The sequence below is a fragment of the Mobula birostris genome, chromosome 6 (genome assembly GCF_030028105.1).
Source record: "Mobula birostris isolate sMobBir1 chromosome 6, sMobBir1.hap1, whole genome shotgun sequence".
NCBI classification, from domain to species: domain Eukaryota; kingdom Metazoa; phylum Chordata; class Chondrichthyes; order Myliobatiformes; family Myliobatidae; genus Mobula; species Mobula birostris.
The window spans coordinates 78,943,157-78,961,609 of NC_092375.1; the positions used below are offsets into that span (position 1 = coordinate 78,943,157).

At 43.6% G+C, this 18,453-nt stretch overlaps 1 protein-coding gene and 1 long non-coding RNA gene across 4 annotated transcripts in view; one reads left to right on the plus strand and one right to left on the minus strand.

Annotated features, from left to right (window-relative positions):
• Window positions 1-11,300, minus strand: part of LOC140199130 (uncharacterized) — a 48,800-nt gene extending 37,500 nt beyond the window's left edge. Inside the window, exon 1 of one of the 2 annotated variants that reach the window (XR_011886351.1) lies at window positions 11,158-11,300. This is a non-coding gene — a long non-coding RNA (uncharacterized lncRNA). Of the gene's footprint in view, window positions 1-10,347; window positions 10,521-11,157 lie in introns of those variants that run through there. The other variant, XR_011886353.1, reaches the window with a different exon arrangement.
• LOC140199128 (gamma-taxilin-like) overlaps window positions 10,609-18,453 on the plus strand; it is a 78,929-nt gene continuing 71,084 nt past the window's right edge. The window contains exon 1 of one of the 2 annotated variants that reach the window (XM_072260700.1): window positions 10,609-10,685. In XM_072260700.1, the coding sequence (XP_072116801.1) occupies window positions 10,626-10,685 (60 nt within the window). In that variant the 5' untranslated portion in view covers window positions 10,609-10,625. The remainder of the gene's footprint in view (window positions 10,686-18,453) is intronic. The other variant, XM_072260701.1, reaches the window with a different exon arrangement.

Here is an 18,453-nt window from a genome sequence, read left to right on the forward strand (position 1 = left end):
TCCCCAGGGCCTGACAAGGTGTTCCCTCATACGCTATGGGAGGCAAGTGCTGATATTTGCTGGGGCCCTAGAAGAGATATTTAAAATATCCTTAGCGACAGGAGAGGTACCAGAGGATTGGAGGATAGACAATGTTCTTCCGCTGTTTAAAAAAGGCTCTAAACAGGAACCAGAAAATTATAGGCCGGTGAGTCTCACAGCAGTTGTGGGAAAGTTATTGGAAAGTATTCTAAGGGACCAGATATATAAGTATTTGATCATACATGTACTGTTTAAGGATAGTCAGCATAGTTTCGCACGTGGTAGGTCATGTCTAACCAATCTCATAGCATTTTTTGAGAAAGTTACCAGGAAAGTGGATGAAGGCAAGGCAGTCAATATTATCTACATTAGTAAGGCATTTGACAAGGTCTTGCATGGGAAGTTGGGCAAAAAGGTTCAATCATTCGGCATTCAGGATGAGGTAGCAAATCGGATTAGATATTGGCTTTGTGGGAGAAGCCAGAGTGGTAGTAAAAGATTGCTTCTTTGATTGGAGGCCTGTGTCTAGTGGTGTGCCACAGGAATTGGTGCTGGATCCATTGTTGTTTGTCATCTATATCAATGATCTGGATGATAATGTGGTTAACTGCATCAGCAAATTTGCGGATGACACCAAGACTGGAGGTGTAGTGGACAGTGAGGAAGGCTATCATGACTTGCAGAGGGATCTGCATCAGCTGGAAAAATAGCTGATGGAACTTAATGCAGACATATGTGAGGGTTTGCACTTCAGTAGGACCAACCAGGGTAGGTCTTACACAGTGAATGGTAGGGCACTGAGGGGTGTGGTAGAACAAAGGGATTTGGGTCTACATGAGGAGAAACTTTTTCACTCAGATGAACCTCAGTGGATTCCGCAGAGTGTGGAATGAGCTGCCAGCACAAGTGGTCCATGCGAACTTGATTTCAATGTTTAACCAAAGTTTGTATAGGTACATGGATAGCAGGGCTATGGTCCTGATGCAGGTCAATGTAAGTAGGCAGCTTAAGTGGTTTTGGCATGGACTAGGTGCTCAAAGGGTCTGTTTCTGTGCTGTACTTCCCTATGACTCTAAGTAGAAGGGTTAAATGTAGGCCCTTCATAGGTCATGGCAAAGGACACTATGCCAGCCTGCATGGACCACCAGTGAACATTGTGGGGTAGGTAAGTCAAGTGATGTACTGCAGTAATGCAGAGCTGAATTCATGACGGCTGCAGAAGCTGAAAGCCAATGGCTTCAGGCCAAGAAGCAGTATGAAGCAATTCCTGGAAATATTTTGAGAAAGCAGACAAAACAACAATGCTGTGAAAATTATGCAACATTGTCTTATGCAATATAAGTAGCTTAGTGCTTCACCATTTGAATCTGATGCACTCTGAAGCCCTGGATGCTAGAGACAGTAGTCTCAATGTGTTGCCTTTCACTGTGAGTAAATAATATTATCACCCCATAATTTTGGAAGGTGGGAAGATTCTGACAAATCACAAAATTTGTTGAAACTGAATACATTGTACCTTGGCATTCAGTAGTAACCGCATGACCAGTAAGGCTTAAAGAAAAACGTTTGAAAATCCATCTGCACAAAATATGCTGTCATTACAACAGAGTTGTATGCAATTCGAATGGAGTTTTGAAGAGAAACATTCTACCCAAAATATAGAACATAGAATAGTACAGCACAGTACAGGCCCTTCGGCCCACAATGTTGAGCCGACCCTCAGACCCTGCCTCCCATATAACCCCCCACCTTAAATTCCTCCATATACCTGTCTAGTAATCTCTTAAACTTCACTAGTGTATCTGCCTCCACCACTGACTCAGGCAGTACATTCCACGCACCAACCACTCTCTGAGTAAAAAACCTTCCTCTAATATCCCCCCTTGAACTTCACACCCCTTACCTTAAAGCCATGTCCTCTTGTATTGAGCAGTGGTGCCCTGGGGAAGAGGCACTGGCTATCCACTCTATCTATTCCTCTTATTATCTTGTACATCTCTATCATGTCTTCTCTCATCCTCCTTCTCTCCAAAGAGTAAAGCCCAAGCTCCCTTAATCTCTGATCATAATGCATACTCTCTAAACCAGGCAGCATCCTGGTAAATCTCCTCTGTACCCTTTGCAATGCTTCCACATCCTTCCTATAGTGAGGTGACCAGAACTGGACACAGTACTCCAAGTGTGGCCTAACCAGAGTTTTATAGAGCTGCATCATTAAATTGCGACTCTTAAACTCTATCCCTTGACTTATGAAAGCTAACACCCCATAAGCTTTCTTAACTACCCCATCCACCTGTGAGGCAACTTTCAGGGATCCGTGGACATGTACCCCCAGATCCCTCTGCTCCTCCACACTGCCAAGTATCCTGTCATTTACTTTGTACTCTGCCTTGGAGTTTGTCCTTCCAAAGTTCACCACCTCACACTTCACCGGGTTGAACTCCATCTGTCACTTCACAGCCCACTTCTGCATCCTATCAATGTCTCTTTGCAATCTTCGACAATCCTCTACACTATCTACAACACCACCAACCTTTGTGTCGTCTGCAAACTTGCCAACCCACCCTTCTACCCCTACATCCAGATCGTTAATAAAAATCACGAAAAGTAGAGGTCCCAGAACAGATCCTTGTGGGACACCACTGGTCACAATCCTCCAATCTGAATGTACTCCCTCCACCACCACCCTCGGCCTTCTGCAGGCAAGCCAATTCTGAATCCACCTGGTCAAGCTTCCCTGGATCCCATGTCTTCTAACTTTCTGAATAAGCCTACCATGTGGTACCTTGTCAAATGCCTTACTAAAATCCATATAGATCACATCCACTGCACTACCCTCATCTATATGCCTGGTCACCTCCTTAAAGAACTCTATCAGGCTTGTTAAACACGATCTGCCCTTCACAAAGCCATGCTGACTGTCCCTGATCAGACCATGATTCTCTAAATGCCCATAGATCCTATCTCTAAGAATCTTTTCCAACAGCTTTCCCACCACAGATGTAAGGCTCACTGGTCTATAACTACCCGGACTATCCCTACTACCTTTTTGAACAAGGGGACAACATTCGCCTTCCTCCAATCCTCTGGTACCATTCCCGTGGACAACAAGGACATAAAGATCCTAGCCAGAGGCTCAGCAATCTCTTCCCACACCTCGTGGAGCAGCCTGGGGAATATTCCGTCAGGCCCCGGGGACTTATCCGTCCTAATATATTTTAACAACTCCAACCCCTCCTCTCCCTTAATATCAACATGCTCCAGAATATCAACCTCGCTCATATTGTCCTCACCATCATCAAGTTCCCTCTTATTGGTGAATACCGAAGAGAAGTATTCATTGAGGACCTTGCTCACTTCCACAGCCTCCAGGCACATCTTCCCACCTTTACCTGTAATCCGTCTTACCTTCACTCCTGTCATCCTTTTTTCTTCACATAACTGAAGAATGTCTTGGGGTTTTTCTTTACCCTACTCGCCAAGGCCTTCTCATGCCCCCTTCTTGCTCTTTCAGCCCCTTCTTAAGCTACTTTCTTGCTTCCCTATATTCCTCAATAGACCCATCTGATCCTTGCTTCCTAAACCTCATGTATGCTGCCTTCTTCCACCTGACTAGATTTTCCGCCTTGTTACCCATGGTTCCTTCACCCTACCATTCTTTATCTTCCTCACCAGGACAAATTTATCCCTAACATCCTGCAAGAGATCTCTAAACATCGACCACATATCCATAGTACATTTCCCTGCAAAAATATCATCCCAATTCACACCCGCAAGTTCTAGCCTTATAGCCTCATAATTTGCCCCTCCCCATTTAAAGATTTTCCTGTCCTCTCTGATTCTATCCTTTTCCATGATAATGCTAAAGGCCAGGGAGCGCTGGTCACTGTCCCCCAGATGCTCACCCACTGAGAGATCTGTGACCTGACCCGGTTCATTACCTAGTACTAGATCTAGTATGGCATTCCCCCTAGTCGGCCTGTCCACATACCGTCCTGGACACACTTAACAAACTCTGCCCCATCTAAACCCTTGGAACTAACCAGGTGCCAATCAATATTAGGGAAGTTAAAATCACCGATGATAACAACCCCGTTATTTTTGCACCTTTCCAAAATCTGCCTCCCAATCTGCTCCTCTGTATCTCTGCTGCCACCAGGGGGCCTATAGAATACCCCCAATAGAGTAACTGCTCCCTTCCTGTTCCTGACTTCCACCCATACTGACTCAAAAGAGGATCCTGCTACATTACCCACCCTTTCTGTAGCTGTAATAGTATCCCTGACCAGTAATGCTACCCCTCCTCCCCTTCCCCCCCTCTCTATCCCTTTTAAAGCACTGAAATCCAGGAATATTGAGAATCCATTCCTGCCCTGGTGCCAGCCAAGTCTCTGTAATGGCCACTACATCATAATTCCATGTATGTATCCAAGCTCTCAGTTCATCACCTTTGTTCCTGATGCTTCTTGCATTGAGGTACACACACTTCAGCCCTTCTACCTCACTACCTTTACACCGTTCATTCTGTTTCTTTCCTCAAAGCCTCTCTATATGTTAGATCCGGCTTTACTCCATGCACTTCTCTCACTGCTCTATCGCTCTGGGTCCCATCCCCCTTGCAAATTAGTTTAAACTAGCAAACCTACCTGTAAGGATATTGCTCCCCCTCGAGTTCAGGTGCAACCCATCCAATCTGTACAGGTCCCACCGTCCCCAGAAGAGATCCCAATGGTCCAAAAATCTAATACCCTGCTCCCTGCACCAACTCCTCAGCCACGCATTCAACTGTCATCTCCTCCAATTCTTACAATCACTGTCACGTAGCATTGGCAGCAATCCTGAGAACGCCACCCTTGAGGTCCTGTTCTTCAGCCTTCTGCCCAGTTCCCGAAACTCACACTTCAGGACCTCATCCCTCTTCCTGCCTATGTCATTGGTACTAACGTGTATCACGACTTCTGGTTGCTTTCCCTCTCGTACCAGGATGTTGTGCACCTGGTCAGAGACATCCCGGACCCTGGCACCCGGGAGGCAACAAACCATGTGGGTGTCCTTCTCACGTCCACAAAATCTCCTGTCTGCTCCCCTGACTATAGAGTCTCCAATGATGACAGGTCTCCTCTTCTCCGTCCCACCCTTCTGCACCACCGGGTCAGACTCAGTGCCGGAGGCCTTGCCAACGTGGCTCACAACTGGTCAGTCGTCCCCACCAACAGTATCCAGGACAGTAAACTTATTATTCAGCCAGTTGTCATGTGCAGCTGACAAATTATGAAGTTGAAAGGTTGAATTATGATACAGTTGCAGCACAGTCCTTGCTAACATAAGTTTGCTTTAGTAGGAGTTGGTCGCTTTCCTGATGGCTATTACTGATGGTTTTAAAGTTGCTAGTATGAATTGTGTGGTTGTTGCACACTGCAGAGTGTCACATTTGCACCACAGATACTTTGAAACATAATCATGTACAGAACATCAACTTATCCAATATTACCACACACATAGCAGATCCATGTCAGCAATGTTTGAGTGATTGTGAGAAGAGGTGGACTATAACAGCTGCATTATCTGACAAGAGTACTGCAAAACTGATTTGCCAAAACACAGGAATTATCAGTTGAAACCTGACAGTGGTTGAAGAATTATTGCTGGCAGTGGAGTAGCTGAACTATCCTACAGAGGCCTTGGATAGTCAATGAATATACATGGTGACATTGTTGTCATTGTTCTACTTTCTACACACCTTAACAAGACTGTAGATGTCCAATAACGATATCAATGTAGAGATTGGAGCAGGAATTTATAAGAAGATTTTGTTGCAGAGTAGACTGGCTCCTGACACCATAAAGACAGCAGGAAAAGTAGTGTTAACAGCTTCAGCCTTGGACCCCAGAGCCAAACATCAGAACATTCTTAATCTTCCATATATTTAGCTATGAGAAAGGGATTTAATGATTTGTATGTAAATCCACCCAATGACATTGCAGTTAATGTTCAGATGAATACAACACATTGAATAATCACAAGCACACTTTTGAAGAGGCTTTTTTGCACTAAAATGATCAACACTACTTTCTGAAGCTATGTTTTTCTTCTGATCTAGATCAAACTTGTTTGGTATGAAACATAAGCTATTACAGTACAAAGGTTGATAGTTCAAATCAATTAACTATTTATCTGAAATTGTTGGAACAAATTTTCAGTTGAATGTCCTCCCATGGAGAACTGAAAAATCAATTAGATCTCATTGACTGTTACCAGATCATGTGGGCATCCCTTAATTTGTAAAGGACACATGGAATTTCTTCAAGTTCATCACAAAAAAATTGAAAGAGAATTGAATATGACTTTTCTTCCTACCTTTTTAAAAGAACAGGCATAGTTGGTCAGTATCAGCAATTTCTTACTCAGTTTTGTCAAGGTTGGTTAAGCAAGAAGCCTTAGACACTGAGTACAAACGGAAATCATCAACAAAACATTTTTATCTTAGTTGAACTATAGCAAAGTGTCAGCCCATTATGCAATTAAATGTATTATATTCAATAAAATTTAATTTCTAGTTTCTCCAAATTCCTACATGATATAAGTCAGCTGAAATTATATTTGTGTTCAGCTCCCAGTGGTCTATCACAAATAAAAAAAATTCTGAGTAAGCGACACTTTTGAAAAAATGTGTTGTCCAGTGCTATCAGAAGAACAATGTATTGGAACCAAATGAATAACACTATCAACAACCTTCCTCAGCATTATCTGTGCCATTCCCATTATTACACATCATTTTTGAATATATCCTTTTCCTTTAACTCGGCTTTCTCTGAGTAGCCCGTCAGTGCATATTCATTATCATTGAAATAAAACAGACAAAAGCATAAAAATTTTGATACTTTGTACTTGCCTTGTGAGCTCCTCAAACAATGGAATTCACATATACAGTATCTCTAGCCTCTGGGATGTTGGTGGATATTTTAAATTTACATAGGCTGCCCCAAACTATGTACAGGCTGTTTGAGGTATACAAGTTCAAACCCTGTAGAATTCACAAAAGTTATATGAAGGAAAATAAACTATCCTGGACCTCCTGTCCCATGATCCTCTCGTATCCCTTTTGCCAATCACCTGTCCAGCTCTTGGCTCCATCCCTCCCCCTCCTGTCTTCTCCTATCATTTTGGATCTCCCCCTCCCCCTCCAACTTTCAAATCTCTTACTCACTCTTCCTTCAGTTAGTCCTGACGAAGGGTCTCGGCCTGAAACGGCGACTGTACCTCTTCCTATAGATGCTGCCTGGCCTGCTGCGTTCACCAGCAACTTTGATGTGTGTTGCTTGAATTTCCAGCATCTGCAGAATTCCTGTTTGCTTTTTTTTCAACTTGTGTTTCTTTAAGTAAGCACAAATGATGTGTCGTTGTGTTACAGGAAATCAGAATATGAGCAATTTTCTCAGATGGCAACGCCCTATAATGTGGGGGAGGGGTCGTTCACCTGAATACACTTTGAAAATAGCAATCCACCCCCCAATCACCATAAATTTCCAATGGTCTGAGATGGCATAGGTTCCAAAAAATATTTCAATCCTAACATTAATATAGAAACATAGAAAACCTACAGCACAATACAGACCCTTTGGCCCACAAAGCTGTGCCGAACACATCTTTACCTTAGAACTACCTCCGCTTACCCATAGCCCTCTATTTTTCTAAGCTCCATGTATCCATCCAGGAGCCTCTTAAAAGACCCTATCGTTTCCACCTCCACCACCGCTGCCAGCAGCCCATTCCACGCACTCACTACTCTCTGCGTAAAAAACTTACCCCTGACATCTCCTCTGTACCTGCCTCCAAGCACCTTAAAACTGTGCCCTCTCGTGATAGCCATTCAGCCTTGGGACAAAGCCTCTGACTATCCACACTATCAATGCCTCTCATTATCTTGTACACCTCTTGTATGATGCATTCTGATTTACATTTAATACTTTCATGTATTGAAATAATTTTTTTTAACTAAAGACAAAAATATGTTTGTGTTCATTGAAATTCTAGTTTTCACTAAATTTCTTTGCACTATTTATTTTGTAATTATTGTAATTTTATGTCTTGGCACTTTACTGTTGCTGCCAAAAAAACCACAAATTTCACATCATATAAGATGGTGATAATAATCCTGAGTCCAATTCATAATGCCTCTAAAAATGAGTCTGAAAATCATAAACAAAACATTATTATTTACTAACTCAAATAAGATGCATTGTTAACATCTTGTTTAGTTGGGGGAAGTCATTATAGACGAACCACATCAACATCACAGCAGGACTGAGGTTGGCTGCAAGTTATCAGTTTACCTTTTACCTCCTCAAGCACTCTGCAGAATCTATAAAGCTTTCTTTTTTTGGCAGTCATTTGAAGTCAAAGATGGTTTGTATCAACTCAATTTCATAGGTTTTGAGATTGCTGTGAGTCTTAAGCAGGATGCACAAAGTCTGCCACAGCCAAGGCAGATTTTGCTTAATGGATATTGCTTTCAGCTTCTACTTACACATGGCCTCCATTTGTTCCCTTTTTAGAAACTCAAGGGGCTTGGTGCCTTCCCAAATATTCCTTTGTGGACCAGGGTTTTCCATATGTCAATGAAGATGTCAACATTTTTAAGAACAATTTGAGAGACGTCCCAGAGGTATTTTCTTTGTTCTGAAAATTCCTTGCCATGATATGCTTGGAGTACATTTTTTCGGGACTTTGATGCCAGGCACATGGAAAATATGATCTAGTCACCACACCCAGTTGAGTATACAGCCTCAGTGCTGCGGGGGGGGGGAGGGGGTGTCAGGCTGGTAAAGAATATTGGCATTGTTTTGGCAACCTTTTCAATGGATTTGGAGGATGTCAGAGATGGCATTGGTAATATTGTTCCAGCACCTTGATGTGCCTACTAATCTAACTACCCTGCAGCTCTTTAGGACTTCTCCAGCCACATTTGCCAACATGTTTGCCATTCTTGTTCCTCTGACATGCTTAATTTATATTGGCAGCTTTAGCTCTGCTCCCTGTCCCTTCCTTCACTTCAAATTAAACACGTCATATTTGTTGATAGGATAGATGGTGAAAGCTTTCAGGTTAGTAGATTAAGGGAAATGGACAAAGCCATTAAAAAGTTGCAGACAGTCCACCTCTCCTGGAAGTTCCGGGAGTCTCCTACATATAGATAGCGGCTCCCTGACGCCCGCAAATTATACACAATATCTTGGAAACCAATTTTTTTGAGAGTGAGAGAGAGAGTGGGGGGTAGAGGAGGAGGAGGAAGAAGAGAGAGAGAGAGAGAGAGAGAAAGAGAGAAAGAGAATGAATCAATCCTGATTGGTCTCTCTTTGTGCTAAGTAGACCTATCAGTTTTCTCTGTGGGCGGGCTTTACAGTCGACCTCTCTCTCTCTTTCATTGTCCATCAGTTCAATCTAGTGTCTTGCAGCGCCATGGCAGAGTGTTCCAAAAAAAGAAAATACAAAACATACTTCACCTCAGACTACACTAAAGTGTATCCCTGCCTAATAGGGATCAAAAATAATGACAGTGTTGCTTGCTGCACTGTTTGCAACAGTGACTTTTCTATTGCCCATGGTGGGTTAAATGACTGTAAAAGACATTTTGAGGTGAGTCCTGGATTATGTCTCAACTAACCTTGAAGGACTGATGCCAAACTACAAAAGTTTGCCAGTTGATGAGTTCTGGGGGAAGCTGTCCTAAGTAAACTCCGTGAGCACAGGGCAGTTGAGATTCAAAGAGCTCTGCCAGTTGATGAAGCTGCTTTTGGTGCTGCCAAATTCTAATTGTGATGTAGAAAGGGCATTCAGCATGGTGCGTCACATTAAGACAGATTTCAGAAGTCAGCTGTCTCACAAAACACTTGTGAATCTGATGTCTTGCAAAATTAACAAATTCATTGACACAGACTGCTATGAGTTTGAGATTTCTGGTCGAGATCGCCCTGAAATGAGTTTTTGCAGGGTGGGATGTCTGATTAGTTGAGAGAAATTAGTCATAACCCAACATGTATTGGGAAAAGGGACTGAATGAATTTGGGGATTTGAGAAGTGTGCTTTTCACCCAGAGGGTGGTGAGTACCTAGATTTCACTGTCTGGGAGTGATGGAAGCAGAGTCAGTGACAACTTTTCCTAAGTGTCTAGATGAACACTTGAATAGGCTGAATCAAACTTTGGAAGATGGGATCAATACAGACGGGCACCCACCTGTCGAGGTGGGTCGAATGGCCTATTGCCTTGATATCTCACAAATTAGTAACTTGCTCTGACTATTAAACAAGCAGCAACAAGTCCCTTACCTGCTACAGTGCCTGGTACTCTAGATAACATAAAGGGAACTAATACCCGAATGAGCGGAATGTGGGCTGGGGTTTTAAAAGTAATTTTCGTGATTCTGCAACGTTTGCTCGACAGGAAAGATGCCGCGGAGCTGCGGACGGCTCGCAGGGCGGTCGGGCCGCTCTCTCGCAGAGCTCCCATCGCGCCCGGACGCCGCTCTTCCGGGCAGCCGGCCCACCCCCGCCGGGCTATTCTCGGCTTCCTCCCTCCCCTGCCCAAAATTCACTTCCGTCACATCATGGCGACGCGGATCGTACAGGAGACGGGCAGGCTGGATCTGAGAGCCAAGGACGGAGAGGTGAGGCGAGAGAGGAGGGCAACGTGCTAGGGTATTGACGGAGGGGTGAGGGTCGGGGTCGGGGTGCACATGGACCCTCCCTCGGAAGACCGGGAAACGGGCTGGCGGGGGTGTTTAAAGTCGCACGGGGGGCAATAACACCGGTGGGAGAAGCTTGGCGTGAACCTCTCTCTCCTCTCTCCCAGGGCAAAGGGAACTTTCTCTGCCGTGTGTGAGTTTGGGGTTGGGGTTGGGGTTGGGGGGTAATAGTAGTGACGGCTTTGCTTCGTTACGTTAGTTACATAAAGAGAGGGGGGAAAGGAGAGAACTCAGACGAGGCCTGACCTGTGAGGAAGGCGAGGATCTTTAAATGGAGAAGAGGGGGATTAGCATGAGTTGGGGGCCGGAGGGTGAAAGAGCAGGTGTTCCGGGGGGGGGAAGAAACATCGTGGATCGCCTGTCTGTTTACGGTGCAGTTCTCTCACTCACTCACCCCGCTTACGCTCCATTACCGCCCTCCCCCTGCTGTGCTGCGCAGAAGGATTGGCACCGATCTCAGTAACTGGGGCCTAAAGGACCTCCTTCGCTGCTCTGGTATAGCGCGGCCGGGGTCTGCTGCGCCGCCGAACTTGTAAGGGAAACACACAGCTTGTCGGCTTAGCGTCCCCCCCCCTCCCCCTCCCCCTCCCCCTCCCCCTCCCCCTCCCCCTCCCCCTCCCCCTCCCCCTCCCCCTCCCCCTCCCCCTCCCCCTCCCCCGTGCCGTAGGGGAAGAGGGGTTGGGATAGAAAATGAAATGTGTTTTCTTTAATCTTGGAGGGCGTTCAGATTAGTCGGCGCTTTCGCTGATCTCCGCGTGGAGCGCGGACCGGGCCCGGATCCGGATCCGGGACAGACTCTGTCTGGTGGGGCGCCTGTCGCTGCAGTGCTGGGACTAGCACTAGCGCACGAACACGTGCGGATAGCATGGGACGGGAGAGGAGGGGGGTCACCCTGAAGCAGACAGCGACATAGATTCTTTTGCGGGGGGGGGTGGAGGTGGGGAGTAATTCACACTTGTGCAGGAAATAGGCGTGCTAATTAAAATCTGATAATGGTATGAATCGTGGCTTCAGACTCTTAGAGGTGCGTGTTCAAGTCGGTGGTTGTGGGTCGCGAACCTACTGGTTCGTTTCCTTTTCGCTTTAATCCTTTGCTGAGAATGGAGTTTGGGTGTTAAGGTAGTTGATAACCCAATTAAACATGGCAATTGTAATTACAAATTAGTGACATTTGCAGCGGGTGCAGTGTACATGGAGAGGTGACTGCAATTCAAAAATTGATGGTGTGGGTCTTTTTTTAAGGTATAACGGCTGATATTGTCGCAATGATGCGATGCACGGGCTTTATAGAATCTGATGATTTCGGACCTGCTTTAAGTACACATTTGCTTTTTGTTTATATTTAAATCTCTGAAATATGATGCATTTGAGTTGCTGCGATTCCATAAAGTTGCACCCCTGAGTTGCTTGTGTAGAACTGGACCTGCCGCAACAGGCGCTGAAGTCGGGGAAAAATTAGGATGCCTATACTTCGTGGTACCAATTGACATCAAAATAACAAAACTAAAGGTTCTCACTTCTGTAACCCTAATATTATCTTTTTACCAGATAACGGTCATTAATGGAGTAAAGGTTATTTGTTTTGCTTCGTAAAAGTATACAGTATGTAAGAATGTAGTTGGTAGCAAAAATGTACTTTATGAAAGAGGGAACATTTCATTTATCTCTTTAGTCTTGCCATGAAAGAATCCACCTTCAGCACTCAGTCTAAAGCCACTTATTAGATTAAATGAATCAGAGTGCGGTTTATTATCATTTAATTTGATGTGAAGTTTGTTTTGATGCAAAGACAAAAGGTTACTATAAATTACAAATTAAATAGTTAAGTGTTCATGGACCACTCAGAATCTAATGATAGGGGAAGAAGCGATTCCTGAATCCTTAACAGTGAGTCTTCAGGCTCCTGTACCTCTTCCCTAACAGTGAGGGTGCTTACCTTCTTTTGGTTTAGATACAAAGTGGAGTAGGCTCTTCCGGAGCTTTTGAGCCACGCAACTCAGCAATCCCCGATTTAACCCTAGCCTAATCACAAGACAATTTACAATGACCAATTAGCGTACCAACTGGTGGGTCTTTAGCCAGTGGGAGGAAACTCGAGCACCCGGAGGAAACCCACATCACAGGGAGAACATACAAACTACTTACAGGCAGTTGCAGGAATTGAACCAGGGTCACTGTTCTAACCACTACACTACTGTGCCAGTGATGGACCTGCCTTATTTTTAGTTGATAGGTATTGGCATGTTATACGAAGCCAGAGGGGGAAGCACTTACAGGCCGATGCTTACAGGTTTATCATCCAAATTAGATGTAGAGCATGCTACAGACATCGCAGGGTGCTCAATATCTGTGGAGAGAGTGAGTAAAGTTGTGTGTTGTAGCTTTTTTTTGAGTTGTGTTTTGCAATTTGGCTGTGGTTACCTCTGACTCCAGCATGGGTCTGTGCCTGTAGGTTCATATATAAGTTTTCATTCTTCCAAAGTAAATTAGGCCACCAATATCAGTTCTGTTTTCAATGAACGGAAGAACTGATTTGGGGGAGCAGATGGTATAGTCCTGTTCCTAACCTGTTATTTTTGTTAGAGTTTACTGCTCAGTGAGTAGGATTCATATATTGGGGTAATAGGATGCATGAGGATGGAGGGAATACAGGGTTATGGTTAGAGGCCATAAGACAATGACATAGGAGCAGAATTAGCCTATTCTGCCCATCGTGTCTGCTGTGCCATTGCTCAATCATGGCTCATTTATTATCCCTCTCAACCCCATTCTGCCTTCTTCCTGTAAGCTTTGACACCCTTACTAATCAAGAACCTATCAACTTTCACTTTAAATATACCCAATGACTTGACCTTCGCAGCTGCTTGTGACAAAGAATTCCACGGATTCACCATCCTCTGGCTTTTAAAAAAAATTGTCTTCACTTCTGAGGCAGTGCCCCCAGTCCTAGACCCCCACACTGTCAGAAATCTCCTCTCCACATCCACTCTATTTGGGCCCTTCAATATTTGATAATTATCAGTGAGATTTCCCCCTCTTCATTCTAAATTCCAGTGAGTCTGGTACAAGCCCAGAGCAATCAAATGCTCCTCATACATTAACCCTTTCAGACCGGGAGTCATTCTTGTGAACAACCTCTGGACCCTCTCCAATGCCAGCACGGATAAGGGGCCCAAGACTGCTCACAGTATTCCCATGTGCATCTTACCAATGCCTAATAAAGCCTCAGGCATCAATGTGTTGGGATGTGTTCTTATTTCTAAGCTGTATAATCTTCATTTAGATCAACCACAATCAAGGCCCATGTACATAGGATAAAACCTACTGATGCATTTGGTTTAAGCATGGCAAAACTTACAAATTTGTTTTTGCTAAGTTAATGATTGATTGCTGTTTTAAATAGGATGGGTCAGCCTATATTGCTTAAGTTCACCATCTACTTGGTGTTGGCAAATTACATGACTGCTGAGTCACTACTACATGAAAGGAGGAAGAGGAACAGAAAATCAAGGCAGTCATATGCTAAAATCTCAGCCTCAAGTGTTAAAGTGTGTTGTGAGGTTATGGGGCCAGGAGAGGCGCAGCTCAAAGGTAGACAATGTCCTTTCAGTCGAGCCACGTTTGGGTTGGAAGTATTTCAGAATGCAGTGTTGTAGGTCTCGAACAGGTGTTTTCACCTCTTAGTTACTGTTTCTCTCTGGTGCTTTGCTAAATGGGGATTTGCCCATCAAGGTGGACAGTTTTTGCTTGAATATTTCTCGAACATAGATACTAATTTGTCAATGAGAGGTGCAATTCTTTTTGCCAATAATTGTTCTCTGTGCCCTGGTGCCATTGGCAGGGCAGTGTTTATGGCCTTCCATAATTGTTTTCAAGTTGTTGGAATGCATTCCTGACCGACTGGAATCTGTGGTTAGTTCCTGCTGCAGTGCATGAGGAGGATCAATTTATATGAATGGATTGCAAAGCTTTTTAAAAGACAACCATGTTGAACGGAAAAGCCCACAAAAAGTAGTGGATACAGCCCAGTCCATCACAAGTAAAACCCTCCCCAAGATTGAGCACGTTTGCATGTAGCGTTGTCGCAGGAAAGCTGCATCCATCATCACCCCACCAACCAGGCCATGCCCTCTTCTCACTGCTGCCATCAGGAAGGAGGTACAGGAGCCTCGGGGCCCCACACCATCAGGTTCAGGATCAGTTATTACCCCTCAACTGTCAGGCTTTTGAACCAGTGGGGATAGTTTTACTCGCCCCATCACTAAACTGTTCCCACAACCCGTGGACTCCATTTCAATGAGTCTTCTTCCCATATTCTCACTATTTATTACTTATTATTGTATTTGCACAGTTTGACTTTTGCACATTTGTTTGTCGTGTATGCTGGTTTCCTCATTGCTTCAATTATGTTTAGCGTGAATGCCCGCAAAAAATTGAATGTCAATAATATATGGTGACATATGTACTTGATGATAAATTTACTGTGAACTTTGAGAGTTTTAAAGGAAATGGACTTGCAGCACAGTAATTGAGATGTATTTGAAGAGGAGTTACTACTATAATGAAACAGGCACGACTGATTTGCACACTGCTGATTGCTTCAGAGTAATGAGATCTTTTCAGTATGTTGAGTAAGAGATCACCATTCGGAGGTGACTGCCTTGCTCCACTTCAATGTAGCGCCCTGGCATCCTTTATGTCTACCTGACAGAACAGCCAAGGTTTTCCTTTAAGCTTGCATCAGAAAGATGACAGGCTGTGAGTCTAACTGTACAGCGATCCCAGTTTTACTCTCCTAATACAGTCCTCATATCTGCTGTTTTAATTCCAGAAATGATGGGCAAGATCTTATCTGTGCAGCACACCTGGATTGCCCTGCAATGCAAGGAACACTTGATTCTTCACTGCAAATTTCATAATCTTCTCAATTACACGCTGGGAACTTGTTCACCAAGGTTAAGACTATCTGGTTACCACCTCTTTTCCCTTCACTCAGTATAATCTCCCCTCTGTAATTCTCTCACATTCTTGTGTACACAAGTCCCACAGCCTGCTCCCTCAGTCATATTTGCACTGTCCACCTTTGCTTCCGTAAGCTAACTAATACCACACACTTGCTGCCATATCCTTTGGAATGTCATGTTTATCTTTGTGTTTTTCGGGTTCTGATGAAAGTTCATACATCTAAAATGTTGTTTCTCTTCACAGTTTCTCCCTGATCAGCTGAATATTTTCTATTTTGTTTCCAGATTTCCAGTAACTGTTTTTGGACTTAGTTCATGGTTCTTGAACCTTTTCAGTCTGCTGTGGGATTCCCTCTATCCATCTTCAGCCTCCATCTTCCACCCCCCCCCCCAATCTTTGAATGTGTTGTAATCCCCCAAATTCATTTCATCTTTCACACAGGGAATTCTATTTGAATTCCTTGAATCAGGCTTTTGCACTGCTGGGGTACCAAACAGCATGTCCTTAGTCATCTGCATTGTTGGAAATATACTTCTCTTTGTCTCCCTCACCGTGTCTATTGCCTTTGACACATTTGATCAAAACATCTTTTTCCAATGCTTTACCACCTTCCACCCCAAGGCTTACAGGTACCTTTAATAGCTTCAAGTGCCAGGCTCATACGGTTAATTGTAGCATGCACAAAGGATCAATTCCTCGTCATCTTCTGTTTCACTGATCCATACCGTTTCTTGCTGTGAGAGCACAGCAGAGGTTCCCATGTGCAGTAACAACACTGGGTGGGTTCTACTCCCACTACTTCTGACTCCTCCGTAGTCTCTGAATTGTTTGTCACAACTGGATGAACAGAAATTTCCTCCAACCAAAAGTCAGAAGCTGAGTCATTAGTGTTTTAAGCAGAAACAAAAATATTCCCCTACTGCCAATTTCATTTCCGTGGCATTTACCTAAAGCTGACCAGATTCTTTGCAGCCGTGGTGTCATGTTTGATGTTGAGCTTTAGCCCATATGTTTGTGCTGTCAGTCAGGTCATTATTTCTTCACTCTAACATTGCTCTGCCTGCACATTTAACTCAGTATGACTTGCTGAAACTCTCAGCCACTCCTTTTGTAACCTTGCCTTTGCTACTCTGACTAGCTTCCTGCCCTAAACCAGAGTGGCTTTGTTGGAACCAATTGCCATTCACCCTTCACTCTTTTGCTTGTTGATATCATTGGCTTGTAATTAAACTGCACTTTTAAAATCCTCACCTTTACATTCAAATTTAACACTGCCTCGCTACTTTAACACTTTAGATCAGGGATTCCACCTTTCTACATTTTTTTCCTTTTAAGCTGCACTAAGCCAACTGAGCAAGTTTTTGGACATCTGCCCTAATATTTCATTGGTGTCAAACTTTGCTTGATAGGAGCTGTCAAATACATTGGAGCGTCTTGCTATATTTGTAGGCATCCATTAGTCTTGTGAGACCATGGATTTGCACCTTGGAAGGTTTCCAGGGCGCAGGCCTGGGCAAGGTTATATGGAAGACTGGCAGTTGCCCATGCTGCAAGTCTCCCTTCTCCACGCCACTGATGTTGTCCAAGGGAAGGGCGCTAGGGCCGATACAACTTGGCACCGGTGTCATTGCAGAGCAATGTGTGGTTAAGTGCCTTGCTCAAGGACACAACACGCTGCCTCAGCTGAGGCTCGAACTAGTGACCTTCAGGTCAGTAGACCAATGCCTTAACCACTTGGCCACATGCCAACACATGCTAAATTAAATGTGCTGTATTTAAGGCAGGTTGCTGTGTGCAAAGCAGATTTTTGTCTGATACAGTGCTAGCATTGATACAAATGAATCATTCTAATGTGAATCATACAATGGAAAAAATAAATGGACAAGTCATAGTGTTGGTTCTCTGTCATTTGAAGCTTCAGTCCTAGTAACTGAACATCATTTTTGAAAAATAATATACATGGCCTGAAACATTTTTTCTGCAATTTTGCGTTTCTCTGAGAGTTTCTGAAGTTTTTTGTCACATTTGTAGTTATGTATGCATACTATTAAAACAAATAACTAGAATGCCAGTTATTTTGCGCATTGCTTCCTAGAAGTATGATAGTACCTAGAGCTGCTACTTTAGTTATAGAATCTTTTGATTTTTCAGTTAATGCAAATGACAAGTTATTGTTTGAGCATGTTTTGTTTGAGTTACAAGTTCAGTAATATTTGTAAGCAATACTAATCTTACATGAGTAAAATATGGATAAATTTATAGGATTTCTGTGAGTTACTGTGTAAATATTTGATTATTTAAAATAACCTATGTTTTCAATGCATACAAAATGCTGGAAGAACTCAGCAAGTCGAGCAGCATCTATGGATGGTCTCAGGTTCTTGGGGGGGAAATATCAACTGTTTATTTCTCTCCATAGATTCTGCCTCATTTGTTGGGTTCCTCCAACATTTTGTGCATATTGCTTAAGGTTTCCAGCATCTGTAGAATCTCTTACGATGAACCCACCTCGTCAACTTGATTGAGTTGACAGTATAACCTTTAGAATTTTTGTTGGTTTAGGTCCAGCTCCAGGTCTTGAATTCTTGAGCTATTTGATGTACCAGCTTTGTACTGAAGGTCTACTGTGGATAGTTTATTTGAATCATGTTTGTAGCATTTATTTGGTTATTTAAAGATGTCAGTAAGTATACAGCAAGTGCCCTTGAAGTGGGAAGGCTTGGTT